The 21,241-nt window shown below is 43.6% G+C and overlaps 1 protein-coding gene across 22 annotated transcripts in view; it reads right to left on the bottom strand.

Annotated features, from left to right (window-relative positions):
- CADPS (calcium dependent secretion activator) overlaps positions 1 to 17,217 on the bottom strand; it is a 548,041-nt gene extending 530,824 nt beyond the window's left edge. For 13 of the 22 annotated variants that reach the window (XM_069736596.1, XM_069736597.1, XM_069736608.1 and 10 more), the window contains exon 1: positions 16,693 to 17,158. In XM_069736596.1, coding sequence (XP_069592697.1) covers positions 16,693 to 17,028 — 336 coding nt within the window. In that variant the 5' untranslated portion in view covers positions 17,029 to 17,158. Of the gene's footprint in view, positions 1 to 16,692 lie in introns of all 22 variants that reach the window. The other 9 variants (XM_069736600.1, XM_069736609.1, XM_069736604.1 and 6 more) reach the window with 6 other exon arrangements.
- Between the last annotated feature and the right edge of the window lie 4,024 nt (positions 17,218 to 21,241).

Genomic DNA, 21,241 nt, shown 5'->3' with positions numbered 1-21,241 from the left:
ATCCCTTTAATATCCCATCAGATATATATGGAGCACAGCCCTCTTCCGTCATATAAGAGATCACAGACCTCCAAGGTGAGATCTAATCTTGCAATTATTTTCCGGTCGACATTACATTATACTTTACATGTCAAAGAGGTTCTGCAGCAGCTGGAGCTGGACACATTGCAATTTCTGCAGATCCCATGGATCTTTATAGCAGGGAGCATCAGGGGTGCTTTTGACTTCATGAACACCTCCATTTGGTGTATATAGAATCACCTCAGCCCGGTGGTTTCGCCAGGTGATGTGGAGGCACACAGACCATTTCTGTGCACGGTGTGCTGTCTCCCGAGTGTCGGTGGGAGACGGGATAAAACAGCTGCATTAGCTGCAGCGGCTGATTCCCTTTTCTGCAGCACAAGGTGTGTTACAGCGTCCGCTCTGTATAATTACTCCATAGGTGTTCCGTTAACCGTGTGTCATCCAGGGTGCGTTATCCTCCCCAATATACATAAATCTCAGAGAGCAAACAGTGAGTGTTGTCATAGAGAATTGGCAGGTCCGACTCCGGGGACTCATCCGTACGCGTCATGTGTTTATAGTGGAGGAGGCAGACTCCCATCATCCATGCTACACTCACTATCTCTCCGTCCATAGGATCCTTATCTGATGTATGACATATGGCCGCGGGCTCTTCCCTAATATTCCATTTATCTCGGGTTTGGCTCTAGTGCTCAGTTAGTGCTCCATTATCACCATGATCCTTGTGCAGAAGGTAAATGAATATCTATTCAATGGGGAATTCACAGGGTTAGGGGACGTCCCGAGATGGACTGGGTCGTCCATTATTTAAGAGTGAGCGTCAAAATGATGAAAGAAGATACAACCAAGGATTTCTTTCCCCAACATCACAAGTTGGGAAAAGAAATATAAATGTTATATCAGGATGGGGGGTGTTATACCAGTAATGGAACATTATACTAAAATGGGGGGGACATCATACCAGTGTGGGAATATTATACCAGAATAGGGACAATATAACAGGATGGGGGGCATTATAGCAGCATGGGAATATTATACCAGAATAGAAACAATATACCAGGATGGGGGACATCATACCAGTGTGGGAATATTATACCAGAATAGGGACAATATAACAGGATGGGGGGCATTATAGCAGCATGGGAATATTATACCAGAATAGAAACAATATACCAGGATGGGGGGCATTATACCAGTGTGGGAATATTATACCAGAATAGGGACAATATATGAGAAAAACCTGACCACATCCGACAGAAAATAATGTCCCAATCCCCTCAGACCATGCACTGTCCTCCCTCCCCCACAGCATCTAGTTCACTCTCTGACTTTGAACCAGTCACAGAAGAAGAAGTAAGCAGGCTCCTTGCATCTTCTCGCCCAACCACTTGCACCAGTGACCCCATTCCGTCACATCTCCTCCAGTCCCTTTCCCCGGCTGTCACCTCTCACCTAACAAAAATATTCAACCTTTCTCTCTCTTCCGGTATCTTTCCCTCCTCATTTAAGCATGCCATCATACACCCATTACTTAAAAAACCATCCCTCAATCAAAACTGTGCCACTAACTATAGACCTGTCTCTAATCTTCCCTTCATCTCCAAACTCCTCAAGCGCCTGGTCCACTCCCGTCTTACCCGCTATCTCTCAGATAACTCTCTTCTCGACCCCTTACAATCTGGTTTCCGCTCTTTACACTCTACTGAAACTGCCCTCACTAAAGTCTCTAATGACCTACTAACAGCTAAATCTAATGGTCACTACTCCATGCTAATTCTCTTGGATCTCTCTGCAGCTTTCAACACTGTGGATCATCAGCTCCTCCTCACTATGCTCCGCTCCTTCGGCCTCAAGGACACCGTTCTCTCCTGGTTCTCCTCCTATCTCTCTGACCGATCCTTCACTGTATGTTTTGCTGGTTCCTCCTCCTCTCACCTTCCCCTTACTGTTGGGGTTCCTCAAGGATCAGTCCTAGGCCCCCTACTCTTCTCGTTGTATACTGCCCCTATTGGACAAACAATCAGTAGATTTGGTTTCCAGTACCATCTCTATGCTGACGACACCCAATTATACACTTCTGCTCCCGATATCACACCGACCTTTTTAGAAAACACCAGTGATTGTCTTACCGCTGTCTCTAACATCATGTCCTCCCTCTATCTGAAACTAAACCTGTCAAAAACTGAACTCCTCGTGTTCTCTCCCTCTACTAACCTCCCTTTGCCTGACATTGCCATCTCCGTGTGTGGTTCCACCATTACTCCAAAGCAACATGCCCGCTGCCTTGGGGTCATACTTGATTCCGAGCTTTCATTCACCCCCCACATTCGATCACTGGCTCGCTCTTCTTACCTGCATCTCAAAAACATTTCTAGAATTCGCCCCTTTTCTTACTTTCTACTCTGCAAAAACTTACTGTTTCTCTTGTTCATTCTCGTCTGGACTATTGTAATTCTCTACTAATCGGCCTCCCTCTTACCAAACTCTCCCCGCTCCAATCTGTCCTGAATGCTGCTGCCAGGATCATATTCCTCACCAACCGTTACACCGATGCCTCTACCTTGTGCCAGTCATTACACTGGCTACCCATCCACTCCAGAATCCAGTACAAAACTACTACCCTCACCCTACATCTCCTCCCTGGTTCTCCGTTCTGGTAATGACCTCAGGTTAGCATCCTCAATAATCAGAACCTCCCTCTCCCGTCTCCAAGATTTTTAACGTGCTGCGCCAATTCTTTGGAATGAACTACCTAGGTTAATACGATTAATTCCCAATCCCCACAGTTTTAAGCGTGCCCTAAAAACGCACTTGTTCAGACTGGCCTACCGCCTCAACGCATTAACCTAACGATCCCTGTGTGGCCCATTCAAAAAACTTCAACCATAATCGGGTTCCTCGCATCATGTTCTCATACACTTTATGCAGTATTAGCCCTCTGTGTCTGTACTGCTACATACTTAGGCAGTTAAATGGTTCATGCAGCTTTACATGAACACCCGAGCCTTACACTATGGCTGGTCCGAACAATTGTTACCATCCACCTCTGGTGTCTCCCTTTTTCCTCATAGTTTGTAAGCTTGCGAGCAGCAGGGCCCTCATTCCTCTTGGTTTCTATTTTGATCTGTGTTTATTGTTCTTCTGTAATGTCTATTGTATGTACAAATCCCCTCTATAATTGTAAAGCGCTGTGGAATATGTTGGCGCTATATAAATAAAATTATTAGTATTATTACTATTATTATTATTAATGGGGAGGCATTATACCAGGATAGGAACAATATACCAGGATGGGGGGGCATTATACCAGAATGGGGGGCATTATACCGGTATGGGAACATTATACCAGAATAGGAACAATATTCCAGGATGGGGGACATTATATCAGTATGGGAACATTATACCAAAACTGGAGACAATATACCAGAATAGGGACAATACAAAATGATGGGGGACATTAAACCAGTATGGGAACATTATACTAGAATGGAGAGGCATTATATCAGGATGAGGGGGCATTATACCAGCATGGGGACATTATACCAGTATGGGAACATTATACCAAAATGGGGTGCAATATACCAGAATAGGGACATTATACCAGGATGGGGGACATTATACCAGCCTGGAGACATCATACCAAGAAGGGGGACATTATACCAGAATGGAGGACATTATAACTGGATGGGGGACATTATTCCAGCATGGGAACATTATACCAGAATGGGAGACAATATACCAGAATAGGGACAATATAGCAGGATGGGGGACATTATACCAGCCTGGAGACATTATACCAAGAATGGGTGACAATATACCAGAATAGGGACAATATACAAGGATGGGGACATTATACCAGAATAGGGGACATTATACCAGGATGGGGGACATTATACCAGAATGGGGGACAATATTCCAGCATGGGAACATTATACCAGAATAGGGACAATATAGCAGGATGGGGGACATTATACCAGCCTGGAGACATTATACCAAGAATGGGGGACATTATACCAGAATGGGGGACATTATACCAGAATGGGGGACATTATTCCAACATGGGAACACTATACCAGAATGGGAGACAATATACCAGAATAGGGGACAATATACCAGGATGGGGGACATTATACCAGAATAGGGGACATTATAACAGGATGGGGGGCATTATACCAGAATAGGGAACATTATACCAGGATGGGGGCATTATACCAGGATGGGGGACGTTATACCAGAATGGGGGACATTAAACCAGGATTGGGGGCATTATTCCAGCATGGGAACATTATACCAGAAAGGGGGGACAATATACCAGAATATGGACAATATAGCAGGATGGAGGACATTATTCCAGCATGGGAACATTATACCTGAAAGGGGGACAATATACCAGAATAGGGACAACATAGCAGGATGGGGTACATTATACCAGTGTGGGAACAGTATATTAGAATGGGGGGGCATTATACCACAGTAGGGACATTATACCAAGGTGGGGGACATTATACCAGGATGGAGACATTATGGTAGAATTTGATGACATTATACCAGGAAAGGGCCAATAATGGTGGACAATGTTACAGCATAGGGCCCAGGATGGGGGGCATTATTACTGAAAGGGCTCTAGAGTGGGAGAAATTGTTACAAGAAGGAGCCAGGACAGGGGACATTATGACACGGGGTGTGAACACATATGTATTTACAGGATCTAGAATGCTACAAGGCCCCATATATGTAACCAACATGCAGATGGGATCCCAGGTCCAAATTTTGCACCAAGGCCCATCGGATCCTAGTTACGCCACTTGAAGAAACCTTATGGTTTTAGGAGGACACTTTTAAGGTTTTGGGTGAACATGTTTGCTCAAATTTAGGCACTAATATTGGTGGTCTTTGAATGGCAGGGATTGTAGGCTCTACTGTAAGCAAAGTATTGCACCATATTCCTGCTACAATTGCACAAGAAGATTATTGTTGGGCCTACAGGATTTTGGGGGCATCTTTGCATTTTTTCAATGAATGCATTGCCACCATATACACGAGCAGAAAATAATAGTTATTATATACTGCCAGTGAGTTGTTTTTGGAAGCCAAGACTGCAGCTTATCTGCGAAGTCAGAGTAGATGACATATTGGTCCCTCAAACCAGGGAGGACCCAAGAACTAACTATGCCATAAGTGGGACTTGTCCCTGAGACGTGATTCACATCCAACACAGTAAAGAACTAGTTCTCTTTATGAATAAAAATACCTAATGAGTCTCAAATACAGGAGGTCTAACAAGTGCCCTCTAATAAAATGGATCCTAAAATCTCAACATTTTTGTTCTTCTCGGTCAAGAGCATCCTTCACCCATCCTCAACTGGAAGACCTTAGATCTGTTTCACCTCTGTTTCATGGACCCTCTTTTTCCACGGAGGTTTAGGTTGAGGTTTTTTATACCCCATAACAAAAAGGATGAAACAAACAAGGTTGGGGTCCTTCGGTCTAATGGCCCCATAGCAGTTGCATGACCTGCTTCCATCTTATGTGGGTTCTTTTTTTGTCAACAGGTCATTTTATGTTTCATCGTCGTAACCTCAATCTAGATTTTGTACTCAGTGGTTACTGTTTCTCCTTGTAGAGTTTTACAGACTGGGAAATGGTAACCTGGAAATAAATCCCAATTAGCTGTTGCCCAGAGGAACGAAAACACCTAATGAGGCATCTATCCTAACAGTTGTCTACTGATGAGTATTTTTTGGGGGGGTAAAATCCTCAGTAGAGATGAGCAATTTGATTCATGCTACCCTAGTCCGGTATCGGGTCCTTTCCGCCATCGCATTCGGTCTTTTCTTCTGCACTCGTCATCCTCCAACTGGCATTTTGGGTGCATTTTAGGTATGACATCACAGGGACTAATGAGTGCCAGAGGCCCATGAATGCCAGGGCGAGGATGTCAGGTGCAGAGAAGAAGACCGGCTGCCATAGAAGACTGGACTAGATGCCGTACCAGGGCAGCGTGAGTTAACATGCTTATCTCAGATCCTTAGTCATGTTGTAAGGCTCATTAAAGAAGCACTCCTCCTCCTCCTTCCATCAATGTTTTATCCTCTTAATATATTGCAATCATAATATTATACAGCACTGTTTTCTTACAATTGCTCATTTTGCCTTTCTACCCAGATAATTCTTCTCTTTTCTCTGCTCTATGTAGAAACAGGAATTCTCTTCTCCCTGCATTTATCATTCCCCTCTTCAACGCCTGACCCAGCTGCTCCCTCTTCTCCCATTGCCATTGACTCAAGACTCACACAGGGAAAATTGACCTCCTTTTTCTACATTGAAGGGTTCAACTAGTCAGTTTTTAATCCCATCATAGACCTAATGGAAAAGAGAAGAATTAGCTGGGTAGAAAGGCAAAATGAGCAATTGTAAGTACACAGTAATAATAATATATATTAAGAGGATGCACACTTTGATGGGAGGAGGAGGAGGAGTACTTCTTTAAACAGTTGGTTGTCGACTTACAAGGTAGCTACCTCAAATGGGGGGCACTAAGAGGCCGTTTTCTGCTTTACACAAGTCTAGATGTTGTTGTAATGTTGCAATGATAATAGGGAACACCCGGAAGACACGGTAAATGTGCAACATGCAATATATCGATCAGAAAGCAAGCTTAAGACCATCATAAACATTAGCCTTTAACTTGCAAGCAATTCCACCCCCTCCCACATTTTTCACTTTTCAGTTTGCATTGCAATACTTTCGAGGCAATCCTATCCCTTTAAAAATAATTCCATCCAAAATCTATGTTTTTATACCCCATGGAGTAATATCAGTAGATTTCTAATAACAAATTGACACCACTGATCATTTATCAAGACACACTATGTAATGTTTTGTTTGTCCTCCGGAGGCGCTGCAGGAAAAATTGAACACCTGAAGCTGGATTTTTGCAGCGATCACAACTGATCACTATCAGGAGGGCGATCTCCATGGTTTATCTTATCTCCAGGGGGGCCATTCTAACAAAGAGGGATTGATGGATGACCCTCTTAATGGAACTCTTCCCTTTCTGAAGGACAAAATTCCATCATGGCAAATTTATGTAACTAAAAGCTCCGGGGTAAAAACTGATAATACGTCGAACCCAAAAAGTTACGACCGAACGCTTGAAAATCCAGATATGATGAATATTATCCATTAATTAAAAAAAAAAAAACGTAAAACAAAATAAACATTCCCGAAGCAAATTCTACCCAGGGATTGTTCATCGCCGTTTGGATAAACTGTATGCAGGGAATTTTCACGAAATCCTACACCGTGTGTAAATAAGGTACCTAATAAGAAATCCAAGACAAGTGGGAATAATATGCAAAAATCGTGCTGTAATAGCTGATGCTGGATCCGTATACACATGTCAGATTAATATGTCATATGCAAATTAGCATATGTTCAGATTATTGCAAACACTTCATGTAAGGAGGTAGAAGCCATTTATTGCTCTGCTTAACAAATCCGATTTACCGGAATGTAGCGATTTGTTACAAGTATCTAAATTGTAATTACTTTTTTATTATTATTATTTATTATTATTATTATTATTATTATTATATATTCACATAAATGATTGCAACAGATAAATATTTACAACTTTGTAAAATATATTTTTAGGGTAAGGTAGGATTTTCTTTAATTTCCAGCAGCCTCCTGGTTTTCCCCCTTTTACAAGTCTGCATGTCGTTGATAAATGTTCAGAAATCTAATACCGGGAGGAGGGGGATGCAGCTGCAATTTCCCTTTATTTGCCTGTGAGATCATAAGATTTTAAAAAGAAGGGGGCACATCTGGTTGCAGCAATGGTATCACAGCAAGATATGGTGGCCTGAGAAAATATTCAGAAATGTAAAGTTTCAGACCAAAGTCACCGAGTGCTGGGGAGCAGAGGACAGAAAAGTCACCAACGCTCTGCTGACTAGATGACTGCAGAGGCCACACCTCGTATAGTATTAACATCAGCACAAACACTGCTTCATGGCCGAGCAGCCTTACATCACCAAGCACAATGATGCAGCCTTACATCACCAAGCACAATGCTGAGTATTGGATGGAGTGGTGTAAGGCGCCACCACTGGACTCTGGAGGAAACATGTTCTGTGCAGCGATCACACTTCTCTATCTGACATCCGATGGACGAGTCTGGGTTTGGTGAATGCCTGGAGAACATTACCCAACTGACTGCATTGTGCCAGCTGTACAGTTTGGTGGAGAAGGATAATGCTATGGGCTTCTTATCAGGGGGCGGCCTCGGCCCCTTATTTCCAGTGTAGGCAAATCTTAATATATCCGCACAAGACATTGTGGACAATTGTAGCTTCTAGCTTTGTGGGAAGAGTTTGAAGAAGACCCTTTTCTGTTCCTCATGTCTTCATCCAGTGCAAAAGGTCCATACAAACATGGTTGATGGATTTTCGTGGAAGATCATGACCAGGGCCGGACTGGCCATCTGGCAATTCTGGCAAATGCCAGAAGGGCCTGTCTGGTCGTGGGCTGCCTTGTTGAAATTGTTAACAGAATCGGTGTTCTCAAGATACCCATACTGTTAAGAGTTGTGACGGAACACAAATTCGCTGACTCCGTCACTTACCCCGGCAGGCCACCAGCAGGTATCATTGGAAATATTTGTCTGGTAGTAAATCTTCCTTTCCTCCGTCTAAGGCAATATTAGTAGTAATATATTCCATCTGGAGCTTGGGGTCGGGGACAGCATGGGCCTGTGTAATTTCAAATGCCAGGGCTGAATATCAGCCCGGTCCGTACCTGATCATGACCAACCATAAAGAACCCGGACCTCAACCCCATTGGGTCTTTTCAGGAACCACCTACTGTACAGATCAGTAAAATAAGGGTAGTTTGAAATATTTAATGAGGTTGTCCAACCCTATGATATTAAAAAAAAAAAAAAGCTTACAAAGGTATACAATGACAAAAGCAGTTAATGTTGAGACACTACAAGTGATTGGCTGCAGTGGTCACATGTCATGTTGACCTGTCATCCACCGTAGGGGAAGGATTGCTTACTCATATGATGTCCATCATCTTGGTACAACATACATACCGCATATTCATATGTTGTCCACATGGATAGGACATCAATGAATGAGCGCTGCCCACCGTGCCCCCCGACCCACTTTCTCTAATTGCAGCTCCTGAGTTCATAGCTTGGGGACAAAATCTCTGAGGGACAAAACAATGGGTGCATTAAGAATTTACAGCATGTCATCTGCTCTGTTAATTGAGCTGTATTTATGTCCTCCCAGAGGATCCCTTTATTTGACTGTTTATTCTAGATTTTTTTAACATTTTTATTCACTTTCTCCATAATATTTTTAGTGGAACATTAAAGGGGTTTTTCAGTAGTACTAGGATATTAATGACCTTTATATAGGATCAATATCACATCATTGGGAGTCCAACACCTAATACCAACATCGAACACAATGGTGGAGGAGGGAGCCGTTGACTTCTTGCTCCACCATTTAGTGGTGTGAGTAGCAAATTGGGGGAACAGGAATAAGTCAGCAATTTTTATAATTTTATTTTATCTTTTAAGGGCCTGTGGGGACATCATAATTCGTGTGGGGGACTGTGGAGACATCTTACTTTGTGTGGGGGATGCATTTAGATAGCGCTGGGCAGCCTGCCTAATCTAATAGTACAGGCATCATTAATAGGCAGTAAATGTGACACCCTAGGAATCCGGTTGTCACAGTTGTATTGCCTGCCTCCCGGGGAGGATGATGCCATGCCTGGAAGCAAGAAGGAATCCCTTTGGCAGGTAACACTTACATATAACACTTTCCTGACTCCAGACCAGAAGGGGGAGCTGTGGTCTGGAGGAGGAGTTAGATGTCAGTCTGTGTGAGACAGTGAAGGGAGAGAGAAACTGGGAGTGGAGCTGCGAATGAGCTCACCCCCAGGATTAAGCGCAAGAAACCGGACACCGGGGTCTGAGGTTGTGTGCGATCTGTATGCTCCACAGCTGAGACCGGAGGGCAGGAGATTGCAGGTCTCCTGGCCACAACTACACCCGAAGGCACAGCAGCAGATTAGAGGCCGGAATTACCACGAGAGAGGGACACCTGTAAAAAAGGCTTGAGCTGCCTGCCATGCGGCTAGTGTCCCACCTGAGGGACAGATTGATAGAGGGACTTGAGGAAAGCTAATGCTTCAAGAACCCAGAATTCAGCACAGAGAGGAAGGCTTCCAACCCTACCTGGCTAGGGGGATTCCGAACCGCTTCCAGGCTGCCTGGATTTCAAAGATCACCTGTAACCTGTGCTCTGAACTGGAAGCTGCAAACCCAGTGTCCTCCAATTATTTCCTGCACCCCAACATCTACAACCCCTCATAGACTGTCCGGTAGCCCTGGGGACTAAGCTCTATCTGTGGGGAGCTGTACCAACTCTGCTGCAACACCGTCAGCCCCAGTGGCCCCGTATAAGCAGCGTCGGCCATCCCTGGCCGAATATCACAGGTGGCTTTACAAACATTTCTCCATAGACTTTATTTTCCACTACATTTCATCCTCTTTATTGGACGCCAAGGGCCACGGACCGGGTCACCGCTGCCGTGACACATCCCCTTTAAGAACTGTCAGACATGACCCGAGTACCCCACGGCCCTGGCAGGAGCTCCATAAGCCAGACACTGTGCATTACCTGTGTGTGACCAGCACCCTATACAAGCAATTTAATACTAAGCAATTACCCCCTCCATGAACTGGTAGGTAGGTTGTGAGTGGTTGTCTCCTCAGTATTTTGCACCTGTCTTGCCGCTATCATTACTACATGGACTGGCTGCATCTTGATAATGCATTACTTCTGAGACCTGGGCAGGTAAACAATGCTGCCCCTTTTTTGATGGGTTAATTCTTGAATTTTTGGCCAATTTTTTATTCCTCTTTTTGTGGTTTTGCTTTTAATTTTATTGAAGGGCAGTGGTGGCTTAATACTGTGTGGTGGGGACTATGAGGGCTTCACACTATGTGAGCTGCTATCATACTGTGTAATGAGTTGTAGGGGCCTCAAATTGGCTGTGCGGGCTGTGGATGCTTCATACTGTGTATGGGAGAATATGGGGGCCATCATACTGTGTATGAAAGCAGTGGTGGCATAATAATGTGTAGTGGGGACTAGGAGGGCACCACACTATGTGAGGTGCTATCATACTGTGCAAAGCATTTTAAGGGCTTCATATTGTCTGTGGGGGCTGTGGATGCATCATACTGTGTATAGGAGAGTGTGGGGCATCATACTGTGCATGGGAGAGTGTGGGGCTATCATACTGTGTAAGAAGGGCTGTGATGGCATAATACTGTGTGGTGGGGACTATGAGGGCGTCACACTATGTGAGGTGCTATAATACTGTGTAAAGAGTTGTAGAGGCATCATATTGGCTGTGGGGGGCTGTGGATTCATCATACTGTGCATGGGAGAGTGTGGGGGCATCATATTGTGTATGAAGGGCAGTGGTGGCATAATACTGTGTGGTGGGGACTATGAGGGCATCACACTATGTGAGGTGCTATAATACTGTGTAAAGAGTTGTAGGTGCATCATATTTGCTGTGGGGGGCTGTGGATTCATCATACTGTGTGGGGGAGAGTGTGGGGGCATCATACTGTGTATAAAGGGTAGTTGTGGCATAATACTATGCAGTGGGGACTATGAGGGCGTCACACTATGTGAGGTGCTATCATACTGTTTAAAGAGTTGTAGGGGCTTCATATTGTCTGTGAGGGGCTGCGGCTGCATCATTCTGTATAGGAGATTGTGGGGGTATAAGGAGGTTGCTTTCCCTGCTCCTTACCTGGAACCACTTAGTCGGACAGCTGGGTTGTTGGGGGGAGGACTTTCTGCCCTGGACAGAGGGGATCATGTGACTGCTGGGGGCGGAGAGGAAGAGAGACGGGTGTGGTCAGAAAAGAGCGGGAGAGCAGAGCACGCGAGACAGAGGGGACAGTGCGCCAGAGAGAGAGCAGGCTGCAGCGCCGCGCTCCCCGAGAGAGAGTGCTCCCCGTGAGGGCACTGAGGCTGAGATACCAGCCGTAGTGAAGGCTGGATGTGAGAGTGTAAATTTGGAAGCCTCCATAATCAGAGAAGATGTATCCCCTGACAGTGACCTGAGCGAGCAGCCCCGGTGACCGCAGTGACAAGCCAAGACCCCTGAGTGTGACAAGTAAACTGCTCAGTGTGTGTGTGGCATTGCTACTGAAGAAAGACTGCCAGGCTGATATACAGAGACTCCTGCAGCAGTGTGACTGTGCTACTTCCTGCTTCCAGCTTCACTGGGAGAAAAGACTGCAAAGACTTAACCCCGGAGTCTCCAGTTCCCAGGAGACAGAGGAGAGACTTCAGGATCTCAAGTGCTGCTGGTGACTGTACCCACGTTGGAATAAGGACCCTCCAGTCAGGACCTCCCTGGACTGATAAGTTACAAGAGCACTCGATAACCATTTCGATTCCGCTTCACTGTTTACTGTTTGCTTTATCTCTATTAACCCCCTGTTTACTCCCTGCGAGGAGAATCTTACTCCTGTTAATAAATTCCCCTCAACAGTTGGTCTGTCTGTTCCGTGGTGACATACTCAACCCTGCACTCTATTACACGGGCATCATACTGTTTGTGTGGGAGGGACATCAGTGCCAAATCAGACAAACCTGTGCTTCAGAGCTGCTCTTCCTACTGTAACCTGTAACCAGCAGACATAGCCATTTTGGAGGCTCCTGGTCACTCAAGGTCAACAAAAGTATGACCAGACATGGATGGAGGAGAAGACCTTCAAGTATTTTCCTCTCTCCATGTCTGACCATGTAGTGAATGTTAATCCTACGCCATGTCCTCACTCTTCTATATCTACAAGCCTACATGGGCCGAATGCCATATTTATGAAGCTCCTGCATCACATTTCCCAACAGGACCAAATGTGTCAGGAAGAAAAAGAGACCAGGACTCATGTATCCTGGTCCTGCCTGGCCGTGTGATATATGTCTTACATATGGCGGTTGTCTTCTGCAGTAATGTTTCTGATCATTGCCCTGCCATTGTGCATAGGAGCAGGAACAGCGGAGAAGATTGATGTCAGAATATAATATTGAATTTGTAATATACAATGAATAGTGATGTCCATGTTTGTGTGTATGGCCATTGATTGCCCCTTGGGACTGTATACAGGGGACCGGGCCACCTGAAGGTTGCGATATGGCTGCATGGGACCCATAAATCTCCCCTATGTTATTTCATTAGTGCATATTCCCACAATATATAGTTGTGTTCATTTTTAAGATTATGCAGTACATTTAGCTGCAGTCCTATGTAAAACCACCTACTTGTCTGCATGTGAGTATACATAGATGTTATTATCCTCACACATGGTGACCTTACCAGACCTTTACTCTGCTCTCCCTCGATCATCAACCCTTTTTTTTTCCATACAACCAATCTTACAATTATCTTTCCAGAATGATGAACCCCATAGGATCCAAGATCCGCTAGACGTCGGGCCTATATGCATTACTGGAAGACATAGTGGGCCGAGATATCAGCGCAGACAGGCGCATCCCTAGAGAACGGCGACGGGAGGATTGGTATTATATAGTGCCACACGGATCAGCTGCGGTTTCTCATTAATGAATAGTCCCCATGTTACATCCGCTACACGCCGTACCGGGGGCTCTTATAGGGTTTTTCCCCCAAAGACTGAATTAATTCACTATAAATATTTGAGGCTGATGAGCGGCTACAGAACGCAAAAACGAATGTCCCAAACCGTCCAATACTCAGCCCTCCATAACCTTCAGGTGACGACTGCAACAGTCCCCCGTGTGCTGTCTCAGGGGGGCCGTGCAGGTACATAGGGGACATGGTTATACGGCCATGACTATTCATCATATGGGGCAGATAGACTTTAAATTCTTCCCATGGAATCAATCAGACCGTACTCCTATATACCGCTATATCACAGTGATAAGAAAGATCACGATGAGCCGCTACAAGCTGCAGTATCTATCTATTATCTATCTATCTATTATCTATCTATTATCCATCCATCCATCCATCTATCTATTATCTATCATCTATCTATCTATCTATCTATCTATCTATCTATCTATCTATCTATCTATCATCTATCTATCTATCTTTCTATCCATCTATCTATCTATTATCTATCTATTATCTATCTATTATCTATCTATTATCTATCTACCTATTATCTATCTATCTATCTATTATCCATCCATCCATCCATCTATCTATTATCTATCATCTATCTATCTATCATCTATCTATCTTTCTATCCATCTATCTATCTATTATCTATCTATTATCTATCTATTATCTATCTACCTATTATCTATCTATCTATCTATCTATCTATCTATCTATCTATTATCTATCTATCTATCTATCTATTATCTATCTATCTCTTATCTATCCATCTATCTATCTATCTAACTACCTTTATCTATCTATTATCTATCTATCTATCTATCTATCTATCTATCTATCTATCTATTATCTATCTACCTATTTATCATCTATCTATCTATCTATTATCTATCTATCTATCTATCTATCTATTATCTATCTATCTATCTATCTATCTATCTATCTATCTATTATCTATCTATCTATCTATCTATCTATCTATCTATCTATCTATTATCTATCTATCTATCTATTATCTATCTACCTATTTATCATCTATCTATCTATCTCTTATCTATCTATCTATCTATCTATCTATCTATCTATCTATCTAACTACCTTTATCTATCTATTATCTATCTATCTATCTATCTATCTATTATCTATCTACCTATTTATCATCTATCTATCTATTATCTATCTATCTATCTAACTACCTTTATCTACCTATTATCTATCTATCTATTATCTATCTATCTATCTATCTATCTATTATCTATCTATCTATTATCTATCTATCTATCTATCTATCTAACTACCTTTATCTATCTATTATCTATCTATCTATCTATCTATTATCTATCTACCTATTTATCATCTATCTATCTATTATCTATCTATCTATCTATTTATCTATCTAACTACCTTTATCTATCTATTATCTATCTATCTATTATCTATCTACCTATTTATCATCTATCTATCTATCTATTATCTATCTATCTTTCTAATAAAATATTGATAAATACATATCTAAAATAATACAAAAATAAAATAATCTATACACATACATATACCTGCAATGTAGCTACTTAGAGAGCACCAAACGTGACAACATTTTGGTTGCACATATAATGTTGATGCCGTACAACGTATTTAGAGTGTAAGATTTTGGGACAACGATACACTTAATAGTCCGATAAATTAACATAGTAATCATCAGCACTACATCCGTAACCAGCCTCCATTACCCCTGATATTCAAGTACAAGCTAATTAAAATGGGACATGGACCCTTTGCCAAATCATTTGATGGTCAGACTATTTAGTTGCATGTTCCTAAAGCATAAAGTTGTCAGTCTACAGTACAAGGAGTTTTGCCTGGATTTCCATTAATGCCATAAAATCAAAGGCATAGCCGCGATGGATGGGGCTGCCCAAACCCGAAGAATATCTTTGATGTATTGTTAAGTTATACAGTGAAACCAAGCCAATTTCCATTACAGCCCAAGCACCTTCAGCGGCGCGGAGGTTTTGGCCAAATAACCCTTTAGACTTTGGTTTTGTTCCATCCTCATGACATTGGCTGTGCCGAGCACTATGGGTATTTTAGTGAATGATTTACAAGCCCTGCAATAGGACCACACAATATGTGTGTTGATCTAGATCCCTGTCTGTAGACCCTATAGATGCACCAAAGACGATGGACGGGCATCATCTATAGAATCCTGATGTCGTAAAGGACCTTTAAGACGAAGCCAGATTTCTATGAATGAACCTGGTATATGAGATAAACAAGTCATCGCTTCCTGTATCAGTCTCGGAGCATCATCCCTCCCTCCCCGTGCATGTCGCTCGTCCATAGGTGGCGCCGTTGCATGGATCCGGTGCTGGTGACGCCTATGGAGGAGCTGGGTTATGGGAGGGCGCAGATGATGTGATTCTATAGCTCCACTTGATTTACTCGTCTAACGTGCAACCAAAGAAGCTTCAAAAATCAACGTATCCCCCCCCCCATGTACTATGTGCAGCGACAGAGACCGGCTCAGGCCTGTGTTTCCAATTTTCAGCAATTCAAGGGTTCATGCCTGTGCAACAGCCTGAGCATGGGTCACCCTGCCATATTCCTTCACTTCCAACCATCATATAAGACCCCCGGTTCTCGCTGGACATCTGCCCCTTCCAATCAAGTTAGGCCAAAATCCACCTCTACATCCTGCACCCGTGCATTCATGCATATTATAACCATACAAAAGCCTACAAAGACATATGGAAGAAGTGATCGCACCTCTACCCATCATAGGTGGCTGCTGCAGAACCTCTTTCCAGACAAGGGTCCCAGCTGTGCATCATCGTGACGGACAGCTCTTATCGGAGGAACTGCAGTTGATGTGACCTGATGATGACACTGGCATCAATGCAATAATCATAACCCAGACTTTAGGGGGGGTTTCTCCCCTTCCCCTATTGTTCTCACCTTCTGCTGCCTCCTCGCCATGTCGGTGGGCTGCTTGGCATTGAACGGGTAGGCGATACACCTCATGACAAACACATAGAGCTGCAGCTTCCTTTTTCTCTCTTCTTCCTCCTTCTGAAGCTTTTCCAGCTCTTCTTTCTCCTTCTCGCTGACCACTGATGGACTAGGGCTGGATGGTCGGACGCTGCTGCTCCGACTGCTCGGTTGTAGCCCACCGGAGCTCTCGCTGGTCCTACTAGGAGAGAGCCGGGCCCCTGTGCTGGGTGCCAGCACCTCCTTGCTTTCTTCTTCCACTATCTCATCCGATTCTTCCTCGCTGGAAGATGGGTCCAACATCTTGATAGGGTTTGAGCGACGGCGGAGAGGAAGAAGAAGATGGTCTTTCGAAAACCGTGCACCCTAGTAATCCTATGCAGGAGGCAGCAGCTCGCTCCAGATCAAGCAGGACCTGATATTGCAGCTAAGTGCAGACTAGGCATTGGCAGTGCTTACGTGTTTAACTCTCTCCTCCCCTGCACTCTTACTGGAGAAAGGAAAGCGGATAGAGACAAAATACTGCCGATGGGGGCCGTCCCATTGATAATTTGTGGTTGTAATCTGCTAATGTGCTGCAGCAGATGGTGCCTCCTGCCTGCTCTTTGTCCACAGGCCAATAAATCTTGAGGATACAGGAAGATGACCAGGGAGGGATGAGATGTGTACTAAGAGCATGAGATCAATACTGGATGCTGGTGAAGGACCAAAATGTGTGTTATCCCCAGAGCCGCTGGACCGCTCTCCGTCATGGATGGAATTATCAGGAAGAAGCTTTGTTTTCTGCCGAGGGCTACCCCCTCCGTCGGCTTCAGCTGGACATACACATTAGATAATTATCGCCCCGGAGAAAACAATTCTGGCCACTGTCAGTCAAGGATTTTTTTTTTCAAGTTCATTCGACTCACGACCATCAAAAATGTCATTTGATTTGTGGGTTTTTCTCAACCACCTGTAAGCTGACATTTATGGGGTGCACGGATTGTTTGCATCCGCCAATCCCCGCAGGTGTTTTTTGTCAACTGGTCTAACTTTTTTTTTTAAATTTTCTATATGATACTTTTAAAAAAAAATTACTCATGCCTAATACTTTAATCGGATGTCTTTGATTTTTCTCGTACGTGAAAAAACGGTCCAAGTTTCATCAACGTTTTGGATCAGAGTTTAATCAGAGTCTGGTGGGTGTCAAATATTAACATCAGAGTTTCCATTTGAAAAAAACAAACAAATATGGAAGTTTCTCAAGCATTCGAGTATTATATGAGTTTTTCAAGCATCCGTAGACTTGTGTGGTCAAAAATGATCTGTGACTCAGATCAAAATCACGTCTTCGTGAGAGGCCATTCGGCCCACGTAAATACACCGATGAGTTGACAGCCCTGTAGACTATAATGGCTTGTGTAGATGACCGTAGTTTAGGTCAGAGCGCGATCCAAAAAAATATTGGATCACACTAGGACCAATGTTATCCTATGGGGCCATACGCAAGTTCAATTTTTTTCTTTGAGCCCATCAAAAAAATTGGACCGCACGCGGATGACATCTGAGTGCATTCCGATTTTCATGGACTGACAGAATGAAGAAGATGGAGAAAATTTTTTTTTTTTACATCATCTCCTCATCTGAGAAAATCGGATCACAGTCTGATCAGACTCTGATCAGAGAGTGATTAGCATGATCGACCTGATTCTCTCGGATTGGAGAAAATACATTAACCTAACAGGTACAACTTATCTTAGTGAAAAACTTGGTTAGAACTTGAAAAACTGATCTTTTTAAGCCCTGAAACATTTTTTACGGAAAGTACTGTATATTGTTGCTGGACTTTCCAAGAACACGTTAGCAGCCTTCACTGTGGACTGTACAAACATATAAAAGTTTAATTTTTTTTTTTTTAATTTTCATCGACATTGGAAGAAAAAAAAATCGCCTATTTGATGAACTGTCCAGAAATGGTCAAAATTGGTACATTTCTTTCTATCGCTAACTTAGGTTACACGAAAAGTTAAAAGATTTAAAGCCGTTAAGTTATGATTGGACCGATCTGTACAAAAAAAAAAATAATTCATGCTAATGACCCAGCTTGTAAAAAAAAAAAGTTTGTCAAATGTGGTCACCAACGGGTTTAAAAAAATCCAGGCTTTGATCACTGTATCATGGGACAAAGGGGGCAGCTCTGCTTTAACTCTATGAATATTCACTGCACTTAATGAGCGTTCCCCAGGAAATAGAGATGCTCTGTGCAAAAAAAAAAACATCTGCTGGGAGGGGGCTGAAAGTTATTGAGTGCAGGAGGGATACCCTGGAGGAGGCTTAGCTTGCAGGAAGCAGCAGCGGTGGGAGATGATCCTGTGTGCACAAGCAGGCAGACAGGGGTAGTGAGCAAGCAGATGGATGGGGAGGGGGATGTGCCATGTGATAAGTCCTCCCAAGTGCAGGATGCAGCAGAGCTTAATGTACAGACATAGCAGAGCTGAGTTTGCAGTGTAACACAACTTAAAGGGACACTGTCACCTGAATTTGGAGGGAACAATCTTCAGCCATGGAGGCGTGGTTTTGGGGTTTTTGATTCACCCTTTCCTTACCCGCTGGCTGCATGCTGGCTGCAATATTGGATTGAACTTCATTCTCTGTCCTCCGTAGTGCACGCCTTGCGCAGGCGTGTACTATGGAGGACTGAGAATGAACTTCAATCCAATATTGCAGCCAGCATGCAAGGAAAGGGTGAATCAAAAACCCCAAAACCCCGCCTCCATGGCTGAAGATTGTTCCCTCCAAATTCAGGTGACAGTGTCCCTTTAATGTGAGATCATGAGCTGTTTTCCATTTTTTGGGGGGGAGGGGCCTGCAGATTTTAGTGTTTTTATACTGCAGAAAATAGAGTCTGATGATACATTTGAATCTTGTACATCTGCACATTGGAAACTCTGGATCAGATTGTTAATGTGATGATAATGGACCAAAATATGCTTGTTGCTAAATATCCAAACCTGCAAAGTTTTCTTAGGCAGCCGATCATCAACTAAGTTTGGGGGGACTCTGCCAAATCGCAAATCTAAAATAGTCACTTTTATTTATTTTACTCACTTACACAGCGACATTAATTCCACAGCGTATTGCAGACTGTCCCCATTGGGGCTCGCAATCTTCAGTCCCTATCAGTATGTCTTTGGAGTGTGGGAGGAATCCAGAGAACCCGGAGGAAACCCACACAAACCCGGGGAGAACATACAAACTCCTTGCAGATGTTGTACTTGGTAGGATTTGGACCCAGGACCCCAGCGCTGCAAAGCAACAGCGCTAACCACTGAGAAGCCATACAGTGCTAGCTAGGGTTGAGCGAAACGGATCGGACAAATTCAAAAATCGCCGACTTTCGGCAAAGTCGGTTTCATGAAACCCAACCCGATCCTAGTGTGGGATCGGCCATGAGGTCGGCGATCTTTGCGCCAAAGTCGCGTTTCGTATGACGCTTTCAGCGCCATTTTTCAGCCAATGAAGGAAGATGCAGAGTGTGGGCAGCGTGATGACATAGGTCTCGGTCCCCACCATCTTAGAGAAGGGCATGACAGTGATTGGCTTGCTTTCTGCGGCGTCACAGGGGCTATAAAGGGGCGTTCCCGCCGGCCGCCATCTTACTTCTGCCGATCGTAGCATAGGGAGAGGTTGCTGCAGCTTCATCAGAAGAAGGGATATAGTTAGGGAGGGAAGATTAAGCCACGAAACCGCTTGTGCTGTAGCGATTTCCACTGTCCAACACCACCATTTGTTTGCAGGGACAGTGGAGTTTATATTTTTGTGCATCAGCGCTGTAGTTTATTAGGCTGCCTTATAAGGCTCCCTGATAACTGGATTGCTGTTTGTACGCCGCTGTGCAAACCAACTGCTTTTTTAAAAGCAAAAATCCTTTTGCTCCTTTCTGCACAGTTATCTTGTTTATTTGTCCACACTTTTGTGTGCAGCAGTCCTTTTTATTGCTGCCATACTTGTCCTGAGATCATTGTAGGGAGATTGAAATTGTACTACAGTCCTTGTATTTTTTCATATATCTTCCAGCCACTTTCTGCCACTTACATTGTGTTGTTTTATACACTGGGCCTGAGTTTTGGTTCAGTCTCCACCCAAAAAAGTGAGATTCAAATTCTCACAAAGTGGATATACTGCAGTCCTGTAAGTTTGTGGTATATATTCCAGCCACTTTCTGCCACTTAGATAGCGTTGTTATATACACTGGGCCTAAGTTGTGATTCAGTCTCCCCCAAAAAAAGGGAGATTCAAATTCTCACAAAGTGGATATACTTCAGTCCTGTTAGTTTGTCGTATGTCAGCCAGCCACTTTCAGCTACTTACATTGTGTTGTTTTTTGCACAGGGCCTGATTTTTTTGTTCAGTCTCCCAAAAAAAAGGGAGATTTAAAATCTCAACACGTTTATATACACCTTCTACCTTGTTTTACAGTACCTTATAACGGTTGTTATTTTGGTTAGATTTTCCAAAAAATGAGGAAGTCAGGTGG

Source organism: Ranitomeya imitator, chromosome 8 (assembly GCF_032444005.1).
Source record: "Ranitomeya imitator isolate aRanImi1 chromosome 8, aRanImi1.pri, whole genome shotgun sequence".
Lineage (NCBI taxonomy): Eukaryota > Metazoa > Chordata > Amphibia > Anura > Dendrobatidae > Ranitomeya > Ranitomeya imitator.
The sequence above is the reverse complement of the archived record's forward strand: the minus strand, read 5'-3'. Positions and strand labels throughout refer to the sequence as shown.